The sequence below is a fragment of the Macrobrachium nipponense genome, chromosome 23, assembly GCF_015104395.2.
Source record: "Macrobrachium nipponense isolate FS-2020 chromosome 23, ASM1510439v2, whole genome shotgun sequence".
NCBI classification, from domain to species: domain Eukaryota; kingdom Metazoa; phylum Arthropoda; class Malacostraca; order Decapoda; family Palaemonidae; genus Macrobrachium; species Macrobrachium nipponense.
The window spans coordinates 5,604,292-5,620,203 of NC_061090.1; the positions used below are offsets into that span (position 1 = coordinate 5,604,292).

Below are 15,912 nucleotides of genomic sequence, written 5' to 3' on the forward strand. Positions count from 1 at the left end.
CGGCTGCCTGTGACATCTTGTTGTCCCTGTCGGGAGAATGCCGATCCTGAGAAAAAACCCGATAATCATCTAAGCCCTCCTGACAAGAATGACGGCCGCCTGTGCGACATTTTGCATTCTTCTCAGGAGACGCTGTGCTTGCGGCAGATTTTCACCAGAAACGGACATACGTGAAACAGGACGACGGCACACCCCCGCCTGTGCGACGTCTTTTCATCTCTGTCCAGAGAAAATCCGTTCCTGGTCCAAATCATAAAGAGACGCTTCCTGGTTGATTTCTCCGTATTGTTCTTTTGAAGAAAATCTTTCAATGCGCTTGGACGTATCTGTCCGTCTCGGACTGTGTCGTCTGTCCGAGCTGTCCACATATGGAACTTGGCGCTTGGCTGGTGTCATTCCAGTACGACACTTCTGCCCCCCCCCCCCTTTGGGGGGTTCCCCCCCCACCCCCCCCGTCTTGTCCGCTTCTGGCTCCTGGCGCCCGGACGGAGTTGCCTGCGCACGACGTTTTTTCCTATCAAGGCTGTCCGCCTTGCCACGGCTGTCCGCAGTAGGCAGGCATCGCTTGAACATGTTGTCCGCATAGGACATATCTGCCTGTCCGGGCTGTCCGCTTCTGGCGATGGTGTCTGGTTGGCGCCGTCCGCGTAGGACACTTTTTCCCGTCCGAGTAGTCCAATTCTGGCGCCGAGCGCCTGGGTGGTTCTGTCCGACTCGGACACTCTTCGTCATTGTCCGTATGTTGCGTCTCAATTCTATGAGTTTTTTTCATCCTTCTTTCTTTATTCCTCTCTGTACTCGTACGAGGAGTAGAGGAGATAAGTCTGGAGTCCGGAACGCCCTTCTTGGACGAGATCTCTTAACCGGAAGAAAATCGTCCTTTTTCCTCGGGAGGTCTTTTCTCAATACTCCTACTAAAGAGGAAATCTGCTACTGCATTTTACGTAGGATGTCCGTCGCTGTTCCTTCCTTCTCTTTGTCATGAATAGGAGAATGAGCTCTGGAAGGTGTAGGAGAATCGAGAATATTGTCCTTTTGGCTCTTTTCCTCTCGTAGGGAGAAATCGTCCGGAAAACGTTCCGGGCTCGAGTCCAACGTCGGAGGCTTTCCAACTCCTCTTGATCGGACGCGACAATTCGTCGGAAGTCCATCCACTTCTTCGAGGAGACGAATCGGATGACGAAAAGCACTCTTTCAGGATGCCTTTCCAATGGCGATCCTTGGGCAGTCTGGGACGCTACAGATTCCCTGCCGAGGGGGACGCCTGACCGGTGGGGATTCTCCGTAACCTCCGTACGACTGTCGACATTCCTTCTCCTCTGGGCCTGGGAGCTTGGAAGAGGTCTAGGTCTGGGAGCGAGACAGAGTGATCAGACGCACCCTCCACTACACTGGGGACACTTATGTCACTTTCCACATTCTTACCTTTAAGAGCTTGCATTTCAAGCTCCATCCTTCTTAATGCGGTCTTCAGATTTGCAATCTCCGTAGCAGAACTTGCAACATCTGCTACGGGAGAGGTTGATACTGCATGTGAGGAAGCAATTACTTGGGGGTTAGTTATACTAACTGGCTCGTTAGAGCGTGATCTACTCATACTTCTAGAGACAGCCTTTCTAACCCTATCTCTCTCTAGTTTCCTTAAGTAGGAATCTAGTTTCTTCCATCCTTCCTCATCCATATTCACACATTCATCACACGTGTTATTTCTCGTGCATTCATATCCCCTACACTTCTTGCATACCTTGTGAGGATCTAACGACACTTTTGGTAGCCTCACCAAACAACCCTCATTCATACATCTTCTAAATTCGCAGCTAGAATCAGACATTTTTTAGCAAAATCCAAAGCCAAAATCCAAAAAACGTTCCACAAAAGCGTATGCCAAACCACAGATCCAAATACGTCACCAAAAACACAGTCCAGAAGATCAACGGCAATGAAAAACGAAATCCAAGTCAGGAGGCAACAACAACGATGTTATGGCTACCCTCGACAGAGCAAATCTGTTTTAGAAAATGGGATGGTTCCTAGTTCTGCCACCCAGCAGCAGTGGCGGTAGATCACCTGACCTACCTGTAGCGTGTGCCGCGAAATTCGAATTTCTGTCGGGGACGACGGAGTCTATAGCTAAGTATATATCTGCCAGGGAAGTTGAATGTATAAAAAGGATCGTTACTGCAATAAGAGCGGCCAGAACTAATGAACATAGTTTTGTAAGCATCGAGTGAAATTGGCCTAAACTGCGAAAACTTTGAGAAAGGAAAATCAGGAAAGTAAGGATAGGTGCAAGAAACATCAGTTGTGAAGTTACAAAGTAAACAGGCAACCTTTGACTCAAAGAATTCAGCAAATTCATTTGCCAATTCAAGCTCAGACCTCCCGTCTGGTAAAACATGCCTCTTAATTTTCCCTAAAAGTTCATCGAACACAGAATACAGCCTTTTGATATTGGACCCAACCTCAGTTACTTTTTCATTATAATATGTCTTCTTTACATCTCTTAATAATCTATTTACCTCATTCCTAGCTTCCACATATAACATTCGATTTCTCTTTGTTTTATGCTTATGCCAACATGACTCTGCCAACCTCCATTTTTTCCTAGCTTCCCTAATTGCAGCATTGAACCATGGGGAGCTGTCTTTTATGACAATATCTTTCTCTACCACAGGGCACATTTTATCATATTCTTTGGAAAATACAGAAAAATACAAAGCAACAAGACAGACAAAACATTCACCTACAGAAATATTTCTGCTACTATTTAAGTCGGTACATCCACAGGGTTCATTATATTTCTCTTCAATAACAGTAACACCCACATCTATTAGCACAGTAGAGTCTAATAACCGTTTGTTCCTAAATGTTATTTTAGTCCTAAGTTTACTTGGTAATAAGACTGAAATATCAAACATAAGAAGCTTGTGGTAAAAAGAGATAGAAAAATCTGGCTCCACTATCAAATTCATAAAGTAATCATCACCCGCAAAACTAAACACAGCATCTAAAATATGATCTGCCCTAGAGGTAAATACATTCACCTTATTAACAAAATTCATATTGTTCATTATATCAATAAACTTCTTTACATTTGTATCTCTATAATCCTCTAACCACATATTAAAATCTCCACATATATATACATTACATTTTTCATTTTCAAAACAATCCAAGAATACAGAAAAGTCCTCTAAAAACGTAGCCTTGCTTAGCTGCGGAGGACGATATACTACTAAAAATAAAAACTGTAATTATAAGCCTTAAACTCCAAGGCTAAATACTCAAAACTCACAAATGCTCCAACGACCCTAATTCTAACGTTTGTAAATGTTTTGGATAAAACAATCCAACCCCACCTCCCTGACCAAAATTACGTGGTGTGTGAAAAAGTTTATGAGTGTCCGGCAATAGTTCATTAATTTTCAAATTATCAGTAGCACTTAGCCATGTTTCTGTTATAGCGAACACATCTATTCCTTGTTCACAGATTAAGTCTCTTAATTCTATTGTCTTGTTGCATACTGACTGCGCATTCAGTAAGGCACATTTTATTCTTCTATTACTGGAATCCATGATCAGTTTGTTGGGCAATTCGCTTCCTCTCAGCAACATTCGATGGACAATTCCAGTCAAAAACAGCATGTTCATTATCGGAGAGGTTCACTCGCGCACAATGATGACATTTCAAACTTTCAGACTGACAATGCCTTGTCTCATGATCAGTTCCGTTACAACGTCCACATATCCGAGATCCATTAGAAGCCTTGACTCTACATTTGGACTCAAAATGACCATATCCTTGACAGTAGTTACATATTATAACATGATAACTATCCCATACCTTATGTCGACCAAAGTTGGTGAAAAGTATATCTCCATTTTCGTATATCCTGCGTCTAATGATAGGTGTACATTTAAAAGTATAATTATACGATTTACCATCTTTAGCTTCTCTAGTTGATACTAGTTTCATATCATCTGGACTTACATTAATACCTTGAAATATATTATTCTTCTTCAAAATCGCAGGCAGGACGTCATCCATCTGTTCTTGATTACTAACATTGGCAATGGTGATTTTAGGCGACATCTTCTGAAGTACAGTTGAACATAATTTATGGTCATCAGCTGTCTGGTCCAGAGTTCGTTTAGCATTTTCTCGTTTTTTTGTCTGGAAAGTCAACGACCAGTGAACCTTTTTTCGTAGGCTTTACATTACTAATTTGAATATTCCCAAGGACTTTTGTTAATACACCTTTCTTCTCTTCCATTGTGGTAGCTTCATTCTCATCTTCATCAGCAATCAAAATCAAATTTCTCTCTTACACCAGTCAGAATAACTTGGTTTCAAATCCTTTACAGGTAGCTCACCAGTAACCCCAAGCCTAAGAAATTGATTTTCCGTCTTCAGTTCAATTATTTGTTTTTCTAATGAAGCAAACATATCTCTTGTCATTAATTCTAACGTTTCCATTTTTCGGCAAAGCTCATTCAAGGTAACTGTCTCCGAAAAATTGGGCTCACATCTTCTACAGTAGAATTTAAGACCCTTACATCCAATAGAAATTGACTTCTCTACCTTTCTGTAGTCTTCCATAGATATTCCCTCACATTTCCGATGTGCTTTCCTGTTACATGAAGAGCAGTCCAGTTGGTTATCATCGTTTTGACGATCACAATAACAAGATGCCATTTCACAAGAAAACTCTAAAACTTCACTTTCAAATCATAGCAAGGCTCTGTTAGTTGGTAGAAATTATGACGTAACAATGACGTATCCGTGACGTCACTAAGGAAAATCTGCGTGGGGGCCATTTGAGAATGCGCATCAAGTCAACTAGGCCCTAATACACTAAGTTAGAACGCACTTTCACAGCCCTATTTATGTCACTAAGTGGATTAAGCACATCCTAGACATATTCATGCACGAATACAGACAGGTTAAACAGCAGTTTAAGGGCAAGGTACTCTAAAACGGGCCAAATTAACGAAGAGGATCTGGTTTACGTTCCTGTCAAGAGCTTCTCTCTCTCTCTCTCTCTCTCTCTCTCTCTCTCTCTCTCTCTCTCTCTCTCTCTCTCTCTCTCTGTTATTGACTGTAGGTATATATTTTTAATGGTAAAATGTTTAAGATGACTTTGAAATTATATTAATAATATATCCTTAAAGATTAATTCCGTAATAGATTAGTAATTTTAGATATATTTGAAGTAGGATTTTATTTAAGGTATACATTTGGTATCTGAACTTTCAAGATAGGCAGTTATAAGCATTTTTTGTGGTGGTTCTAACTATTTGCAGGTTTTAACTATTCACGGGGGTGTCTGGTACACATCCCTTGCGAATATGGGGGGAACACTGTATGATGTTGCCAATTCAATGCTCTCTCTCTCTCTCTCTCTCTCTCTCTCTCTCTCTCTCTCTCTCTCTCTCTCTCTCTCTCTCTCTCTCTCTGAAATTATATTAATAATATCTCACAAATTCATACAGTATACATTAATAGGATAGTAATTTAAGGCATATTTGAAGTCGGATGTTATTTAAGGTATACATTTGGTATTTGGACTTTCAAGATAGACAGTTATAAGTGTTTTTAGAGGAGGTTCTAAGTATTCACAGGTTTTAACTAATTGCAGAGGGGTCTGGTATGCATCCCCGCAAAAATAGGATGTCCACTGTATATTATTGGCATACCTCCAAAGCAAATAGTCTATTTGAGGTATAATTCTATATCAATGAAATCAACTTTTATCTATGTGATCCCAGTTGAGAAGTTGTAAACATCGAGTTGCGATTGCACTCACAGCAACCTTTATCTTTCGGTAAGACAATAACCTTTCAGAAATTTCAATGATAGTGTAATTACAGTAGTAAAACCATTAGGATAACATAATACGTATTCATTTTTCATTCAAAGTTTTTCATACATATCACAAGATTCATCACATCTGCCCCCAACATAGGGTATTATTGATGAAATTTTTTTAATGATTTTATGACACTTTCTATAGTAACATTCCTCCCATGCTTTTATAACAAAATCACAGTGAACATCAAGTGAGGCCGCATGCAAAGCTGTTTGTAACTGTTTAGAACAATTTAGTCACACGAATGATTATTGTGTACAATAATAATTGTTCCTTACTGTATTGTTATTAGCAGTTCTTTGTGAATGGCAATGAAACATTTCCCTTTTAGGCAATGTATGTATAAAAAACATGATATAGAATCTGCTTTGTTAAACCCAGCTTTGATAACTTACGAAAGGAATGTATCTTTGAGTTAATTCCATTGGCAACTAAAAACAGTGATGATATAGGTAAAATGTGATCAGCTGATTATCTTAAGAAAGACAGAAAAACAGTTTTTATTAAAATTAGTGGTATTATTTAACTTTTGCAAGATGATACTGATCAGTGCAACAACATAACTGAGGCAACAGTCTCTCTCTCTCTCTCTCTCTCTCTCTCTCTCGTCCTCTCTCTCTCTCTCTCTCTCTCTTCTCTCGCTCTCGCTCCTCTCCTCTCCTCTCTCCTCTCTCCATTTCATCGACTGTAATACTAATGATGCTACTCCATCCTCCACTAAAAAATTCCATTTTTAGAATTCTGGATGAAGCGATTGTAAACCTGAATTGACATAAAAAATTAATTGAGATACAGCTGACTGCTGATGTCAATTACTGTAACTATTGATCATTTATTAATAGCTACGTTAAAATTGTCAAATTGTTAAACCCTGCCAATTCTCAGTGGTGGTTTCCATAAGTACAAATAAAATGCCTTTTTGTTCATCCTTCATACAATCGAGAGCTCAAGAAAGAATACTATAGTCGGTTCACTTAAGGTAGATTCTTGGGTGAGCCCTGTGCCTACGAGGCATTTCTTTGGCAGCCTCTGATTGGCTGGTACCGGTAGGTAGGCTGCTCATTAAGTGTCTCATATTTTTGTCTACAGCTTAGAAAACTAGAAGTATGTGTATATTTCTTCAATTATCTCATGCTTTGCACAAGATAGGAATCAATATTAATTGTACAATTAAGTCATCTTTTCCCAAAATCAATAAGATAAAACACAAAGGAATTATGAGTAAAATTGAAGAGAGAAGCATTTAATTCTTTATACCTGTTTTTACTTATCATCGGATTTTGCATCATTCATGTGATCAGGATAAAAAATAAAACTTGCGTTTCCTTACAAATTCACCCAGAATACGCTGGTGCTTTCACATTTTAGATGCATGTGATATGTAAAGAGAACAAGAAGGCTGCAGTTTGACAATATTTACAGTGTTATATCATTACATTTTCTGTAAATAACAACACAGAATTCCCAATGTGACTGTCGAACATGTTCAATCCAACATCATACGTACATGTCTGGACATATCTGATAAAAAATAAAAAAAATAATCAGATGGATGCATCTGGTATCGTTAGAGCCTCAGATCTGGTCGAGGAAAATTCAGTCGAGGGAAGAAGTTGAACTCTAAGGACAGACTTTGCACTCTTCAACTCAGCCTAAGCTTTAATCAGGTTGTTTTAGCATACTGTTCCTAATTTTCTCATATGAATATATTTTCAAACGAAAGAAATATCAGAGACTTATTTGAGTGATATGAAATAATAATCTAAGTGAGGTAATAAACAAAAAAGAACTAAGTAAGATTGACTTCCTTTCAGGCTGAGTCAAGTATGGATGCAACATAATAAAACACATCTTAATTTTCTCTTCAATATCACACCCATCTAAAATCTGAAAGCACCAGCGTATTCAGGGTGAATTTACTGTATGAAAACAAGTTTTATTTTATCTTGATCGCATGAATGATGCAAAATCTGATGATAATTCGAAACAGGTATAAAGAATTAAATACTTCTCTCTTCACTTTTACTCACTGTAATTCCTTTGTGTTTTATCTTATTGATTTCATGTAAAGATGATTTAGTTGTGCAATTAATACCGAATCCTATGGTATGACCAAAACTTTCCTATCTGGTACAAAATGTGAGATAAATGAAGAAATATAAACATATTTCTAGTTTTCTAAGCTGCAGATGAAAATATGAGATACGAGCGAGCTGCCTACCTCCCAGTACCACCCAATCAGAGGCCACCAAACAAATGTCTCATAGGCACAGGGCTCACCCAAGAACCTACCTTAAGTGAGCCAACTATAGTATGTAGTACGTAAATCAAAGCTGCAGGTTATAGCCGAGGCTGAAACAAACAAATATCGGTCAGGGCAAAAGTGATTGGTGGAACTGCAGAAATTGCACCGAATGCTTATACAATGAAGTAATATATGCAAGTTTTCACCCAAACTTCGTTATTTTATGAGAAAAGGTATTTCCAAATTATATCTCCTCTAGCAACTAATGGCAATGAAGAAATCAATAATACTCAATCAAGAATTTGAAAATGTAAACAATATCAAATGCAAACAGTGTACATGACGATGTTTATATTCTGTATTACAGTAATAATATGATAATAGTATGTAATAGTAATACTGTAATTGGATGCAACAAGCTTTATTTAAGCCATCATTTAATTTTTTTAAATAAATCACCTTTCTCCTAAAATAAATTTCGGTTTTGACCTCGTCTTATCTAAAGGTCATCTTATACAGTGGTACCTCGAGATACGAAAGGCTCAACTTACGAAAAACTTGAGATAAGAAAGCTAACACGAAAAATTTAACGGCTCTACATACAAAAAGTTTTCAAGATACGAAAGGTTTCTGTAAAGTCCGAGATTCGCCCGAACCACCGATAACAAACTCGCACGCGCCAACTGAATAGACTCGCCACCATCCTCCTGCTCTCCCATTGGTTCCTGATGCTAGTCACTGCCATGAGATCCTTCTTTCCTATTGGTCAGCATCCCTCCCATGATGCATCTACGTAGCAGCGTGCTTCTTCGGCCACTGCACGGCATCATCTGTATCATACGCATGCGGTATTCGTTCGGTCTAACGATTTTGTTTATTAACGTAAATTCGTTAGTGATTTCGTTGCAGTATACTTACTTTATCGTGTTGTGTGAAAACTTTACTCTACTTATACGTAAATTACGTACAGTATAACGTAGTTATGGGTCCCAATAAAGTTGAAATTCATGGAAAGAAGCGAATGCTCTCTTTGGAGACAAAGATGGAGATTATCAAGAAGTATGAAGCTGGTATGCGATTGAGTGTGATCGCCAAGGAATACGGCTGAAATCCGTCGACAATAGGCACCATCCTTAAGCAGAAGGATGTCATCAAAGCAGCTACACCTTCCAAGGGCATCACTATTTTGTCCAGCAAGAGGACCCACGTGCACGACGAGATGGAACGGCTGCTTCTTGTCTGGATAAAAGACAAAGAAATCGCTGGCGATACGATAACGGAGACGGCAATCTCCCACAAGGCCAGCGCTATTTTCGGCGATTTGATTGCCCAGGTGGAAGATGACGGAGGAGAAGGGACATCAACGCCAACCCCAGAATTCAAGGCTTCGCATGGGTGGTTCAAGAAATTCCATAAATGGACTGGTATCCATTCGGTGGTGCGGCATGGGGAGGCAGCCAGCTCAGACACAAAAGCGGCCGAAGCCTTTAAAAAGACGTTCGACGAGATGATGACCAAGGAAGGCTACAGTTCTCAGCAAGTCTTCAACTGTGATGAGACTGGCCTTTTTTGGAAAAAAATGCCTCGTCGGACGTACATCACGCAGGAAGAGAAGAAGCTATCCGGGCATAAGCCTATGAAAGACAGGCTTACGCTCGCACTTTGTTCAAACGCCAGTGGGGATTGCAAGATGAAGCCCATACTGGTGTATCATTCCGAGACTCCTCGAGCCTTCAAGGCCCACAAAGTGCTTAAGGAGAAGCTTCCAGTGATGTGGAGGGCTAATGCGAAAGCCTGGGTAATGAGGCTTTTGTTCACGGAGTGGGTAAATCTGTGTTTCAGCCCGACAGTGAAGAAATTCTTGGAAGAGAAGCGCCTCCCTCTGAAATGTCTGCTGGTGTTGGACAATGCCCCTTCCCACCCTCCTGGCCTCGAGGAAGATATCCTAGTGGAGTATTCCTTCATCAAGGTTCTTTATCTTCCTCCTAACACCACCCCTCTCCTCCAGTCCATGGACCAGCAAGTGATATCAAACTTTAAGAGGCTGTATACGAAACATCTTTTCAAGAGATGTTTCGACATCACCGATACCACAAACCTCACCTTGCGTGAATTTTGGAAGGAGCATTTTGACATCGTCATATGCATCCGACTCATCGACCAAGCTTGGCAGGAGGTTTCGAGGCGAACTTTGAATTCCTCGTGGAGGAAACTCTGGCCAGATGCCATATCCGCCCGAGACTTCGAGGGATTCGACGTGGGCGAAGCTGTTGCTGCAGATTCAGAAACAGTTGACGATCCTGAAACTGTTTTGGAACCAGATCTTGATGAGATCGTTGCACTCGGCAAGTCCATGGGGCTGGTCGTCAACGAGGATGACATCAACGAGGAGCTCACGACGGATGACCTGAAGGAGTAGGAGGCCATGCAACATAAAGTCGTTCAAGAGGAGTTCTCTAGCAGCGGCGAGGAGGAGGAGGACAACCCTATGACAACGGCAGAAATTAAGGATGTTCTAGCCGCTTTTCATAAAGTGCAATCGTTTGTAGAAAAAAAGACACCCCGAAAAGGCTCACACAGGTCGTATGCTTGCGCAGTTCGATGACGTTTGCCTGAGTCGTTTCAGGAATATTGTGAAAAGTAGGCAGAAGCAATCTTCCTTGGATAGTTATTTTTTAAAGAGGCCTTTAGTATTAGCAGGAGTAAGTAAAAAGGAAGAACAAAGTGATACTAAAAAACAGAAAGTTGAAAGTGGTGATAAAGTTGAAATTTTGTTAAAAAAAAAAAAAAAAAAAAAAAAAAACTACGTAAAGTATACAAAAGTAAAAAAAAATTAGAAATAAGAAAAAAAAAGAAAATTTTTTTTTTTAAATTTTAGTTTTTTGTAGTTATGTGTTACAGTTTTGTTAATGTGTTTCGTAAATTTTTGTTTAGTTTTCCTTACATTTTTTTTTATGTTTCGTAAAGTTAAGTGTACGTACGTACGTACATATCTGCCGTTTTTCCTCCTCCTCTGTCGCCACTTTCGGAGATAGCCTAACTCGAAAGGTAGGCTTCCACATTTTACTACATACGTACAGTATTTCTTGTATACCATGTACACTAATACACTTTATTTACAGGTAATTAGCAGTCCGTTATTAATTTAGGTATTGAATGGTCCAAATTGTTGAAGTATTTCATTGTTTATAGGTCAATTTAGCTTTACTATGAAATTTACTGGGGTGTTTTTGGAGGGCTTGGAACGGATTAGCCATTTTACATGTAAAACCTCATGATATGAAAGGCGCCTCGGAACGGATTAATTTTGTATCTCGAGGTACCACTGTACACGGAAATATACAGTATATAACAATGGCCATGTTAACACCCAAGTCATAACAACCCACATTAAGTAACTAATGAACTATTCACTCTGCAAAAATTAAGTGCCTCCGGAACTTTTGACCAGGTGATGCTTCTTTCTTTCTCAGGCTATGTCAGAGAATTTTTACACATTTTCATCTATTGCATGTCCTATAATCTTCATTCCTTCTTTTTTTATTTTCTTTTATTTTGGCATGGGTTATAAATACATACTGTATAGTAATATTACCTAAACATACATAAAGTTGTTTTTCCAATCATTTCTTAATAGGAGTTCCACAAAAATAACTTTAGAAAAATAACTTTAATGTTTTGCAACATAAACCTTTGTCTTACACACTAAAGTTAAACATGAAGCTAATTCAATGGCTTGCATATGGACAAAAACCCATTGCTAACATACTATACATGTAGCGAGTGTGTTTAACCAAAGGTCGAACCACTATGGGGCCAAAACTCCTAGTGCATGAAACTTCCGCTCAGATCAGAAGAGGGGGAAGAAACTTGATAAAGTATTTCGAGGCTAGGAATCTTCTGCTTCACAGTTTAGGCTGTTCACCTGAGGGACCCAGAGTCGACCTAGGGCAGATTGACCTCTTAGCCAAATACAAATGGCAGAGAATGATGAGTCACCTGGAATATCAAAGCTAAGCTAGATCAACTTGAGGTGCTTGAGGCTCTCTGTTGCCATGTTTGGAACATTCAAGAATGCACAAGGGTCTCTCCAGGTGAAACAGCACCTCTGGCACCTACACTTGATATTGAAGATCATGTGCTAGCCACCTTTCCCATGCATATTCACATCCCACCAAGCCAGGAAAGAACAAGTAGGAAAAGAAGAAAGGAACTGAAAAGGTTTGGCAATGTCAAAAGGGGAGTGTTCCCTTCTGAAGATATCAGGAAACTTTTTTTGATCTTCCACTGCAAGGATCAACAGCAAAAGAGGACATGAAGCAACCAAACTGTCATTCATGTCCTACATGTGTGCAGATCATTCAAACCTTTGTTCTTTTGAAAAACATACATCTTGAATCACACAATTGTAATCCAAAATCAAGCAAACGAGGCTAGCCACGAAAAAAGGCTGGGTTTCGAACACATGAAAGGGAACCTCACCACTAATCTACTTACCACCAATAATCCACATTGTTTCTAAACTTAAACAACCATTTCCAGCTCATGCTGGGAATACTCCTTTATAAAACAAATAGTTTGTATTATCCAAGAAAAACAATGTTGCAGTGACTATCTACTCTGCCAAAACATCTCACTTGAAAAATATAGAAGGATGGGGACCTACAATCATGGGGTCCAGTATGACCATGCTTTCAGATGGTCCTGACAATGGCTAGTATGGGCAATGAGAACACTTATGGCACTCTGCAAGAATTAAAAAACCACTAATGATAAATCTCTTGTGTACTTATCACAAACCATTCATAGAACCTATCAATGAGAAAATATTTTGCAAAACCAATTTGCTAATACTGCAAATAATGAAATCAGTAACTGGAGAAATATAAAAACTTGACAAAATATATATATAAAATACTGAACTGCCAGAGAAAGAAAAACAATACTTAATGCAATGAGTATCATTAGCTGTCAGTGTATCTGTTCGATAAAATTTCAATTAACATCGGTAAACATACTGTTATTCTAAGAATTCTGAAATGCCCTTACCTGAAGGTATTTGGATATAAGATCATCTAAGACCTTGTTGTCCAGCAAAGGTCCAAGTTTAGCAACATTTATATTGAGCGTAGGATGCCCCATCAGCTCTTTGCCTCCATACACATTTAGAACCCAGGATAGTAGTGAGACATATTCATTGTCTTCTAAACCACCATCAACCAATTCTATGAGCTGTAATTGCACAAGTATTTAGTTATACATTATACAAGCATATTAACCCTTAAACGCCAAAGCGGTATTTTGAAATCGTCTCCCGTATGCGGGCAGCGTTCGCAAGTAAGTGCTGAAGCGGAAAATTTTTTATTTTTTTTAAATCACAGCACGCTTAGTTTTCAAGATTACGACTTCATTTTTGGCTCCTTTTTTTGTCATTGCCTGAAGTTTAGTATGCAACCATCAGAAATGAAAAAAATGTCATTATCATATATAAATATTGGGATATGTGACAGTGCGAAAAAAAAAAATTTCATAAATAATTGTATACAAATCGCGCTGTGAGCAAAACGGTTAAAGCTAACTAGTTAATTTTTTTTCGTTGTATTGTACACTACATTGCAATCATTTTGGTATATAACACATTGTAAAATGATCAAGGCAACACAGAGAAAATATTATCACAAAATGATGCATGAATTTGTAACACTCAAGACAAAAAAAAAAAAAAAAAAAAAAAAAAAAAAAATAAGGTTTCAAAAATTCACCATAAATTGAAATATTGTGTTAGAGACTTCCCATTTGTTGCCAAATGAAGTTAATTGATTGAATATTACTAGACTGTAAGTGTTGTAGCTTACAATTGCAGTTTGGGACCATTTCGGTAGAGTTAAAGTTGACCAAAGGACAAATTTTTTCTATTTATCGTTATTTATATGAAAATATTTCAAAACTGATAAAAGCTACAACCATGGGTTGTTTTTAGTTGTATTCTACATGGAATTGCACACATTTTCATATATAAAACTTTATGTAACGGCTAATTTAAAATGGTGTAAACATTTTGACAATCGGACGAAAAAATTTCTGATTTTTTTCGGAAGAGTTACCGCGTGGATGTAAGGAGTATGTTTTTTTTCATAAATTCACCATAAATCAAAATATTGTGCTAGAGACTTCCAATTTGTTGCAAAATAAAGGTAAATGATTGAATATTACTAGAATGTAAGAATTTTAGCTTACAATTGCGTTTTTCGACCATTTCGGTCGAGTCAAAGTTGACCGAAGGTTGCTATTTTGGCACTTATCGTTATTTATATGAAAATATTTCAAAACTGATAAAAGCTACAATCATGGGTTGTTTTTAGATGTATTCTACATGAAATTGCACACATTTCCATATATAAAACTTTATGTAACAGCTAATTTAAAATGGTACAAACATTGTTACAATCAAACGAAAAAATTTATGATTTTTTCGGAAGTTACCGCGCCGGCGTAAGGAAAAAAGTTTCTTTCATAAATTCACCATAAATCGAAATATTGTGCTAGAGACTTCCAATTTGTTGCAAAATGAAGGTAAATGATTGAATATTACTAGAATATAAGAGTTTTAGCTTACAATTGCGTTTTTTGACCCTTTCGTTTAGAGTCAAAGTTGACCGAAGGTTGAAATTTTGGCACTTATCGTTATTTATATGAAAATACTTCAAAAGTGATAAAAGCTACAACCATGAATTGTTTTTAGTTGTATTTTACATGAAATTGCACACATTTTCATATATAATACTCCATGTAACGGCTAATATAAAATGGTGCAAAAATTATGTCAAAGTGATTAAATAATTTCTGAGATGTGTCGCTGATGCTTTTCAGAGCGAGAAGAAAGAAATTCACGCTTGCGCGCCTGGGTAACGATTGTAAACAAAACAACGCCTTGATCTGTGAGTTCCCAGCAACCCCCAAGGCGCGATTCAATAGTTTTTGCCTAGTAGGCGTATAACTATTCTTCAGCGAATTTTTTAAAAAACTTTTTTCGTCGACGTACCATACGTCTGTTTGGCACCCGACAGACAATTTTCGTCGACGTATCATACGTCCAATCGGCGTTAAAGGGTTAATGACTCATTTTGTCAGTTACATTAATGACTGACTATAAATGATTAGCATAAATAACAGAATTCACAGTACACCCACAAAAGATTTGTAACTTAATACATTACAATACTCATTTATTCACAAATGAAAGAACTACAGCATAGTACGTATATTTTTTTAGGAATGATACACTTTATGTAAATGACATTCAGAGGATAGGAAAATGAATATTATGTAATTCAACTGAAAGACTTGTGCAGCCTACAGTAAAAGTAAAAATAAATATGATATTTTACAGAACAAGGGCTTTAACCATCTAAACCTGTACACTACTTACATGTGCTGCCAAACTTTTGTGATACATCTGTACATAGCGGTTTGTGATATCATAATGAGGAGGAAAGCAAGGCACACACAAAGACCTAATGACTTTCATGTCTTCAAGCAAAAGCAACCGGATGACCTGGAAAAACAAAAAGTACATAATCAGTAGATGAAATAGACTTCTAGGAATGGCAAAGACTCGGTAAATATCTGCAGATATCAATAGCTTATAAAAGACAAGAAAAATTATTTCTATTGGAAGCGTTCAGGAAAACTTAATGATATTTATCTGCATAGCTCTTTCTCACTCCTACTCACCCTATTGGCATTCAAGCTTCACTGAAACCCATTGTTAATCACACCAGACCTATCTATGTCACT

The 15,912-nt window shown here is 38.2% G+C and overlaps 1 protein-coding gene across 6 annotated transcripts in view; it reads right to left on the bottom strand.

Annotated features, from left to right (window-relative positions):
• The window catches only part of LOC135198406 (exocyst complex component 3-like), a 322,829-nt gene that overhangs the window by 96,146 nt on the left and 210,771 nt on the right, over positions 1 to 15,912 (bottom strand). For all 6 annotated transcript variants that reach the window (XM_064225949.1, XM_064225970.1, XM_064225981.1 and 3 more), the window contains exons 8-9: positions 15,545 to 15,670; positions 13,165 to 13,347 (exon numbers count right to left, since the gene is read on the bottom strand). In XM_064225949.1, the coding sequence (XP_064082019.1) occupies positions 13,165 to 13,347; positions 15,545 to 15,670 (309 nt within the window). The remainder of the gene's footprint in view (positions 1 to 13,164; positions 13,348 to 15,544; positions 15,671 to 15,912) is intronic.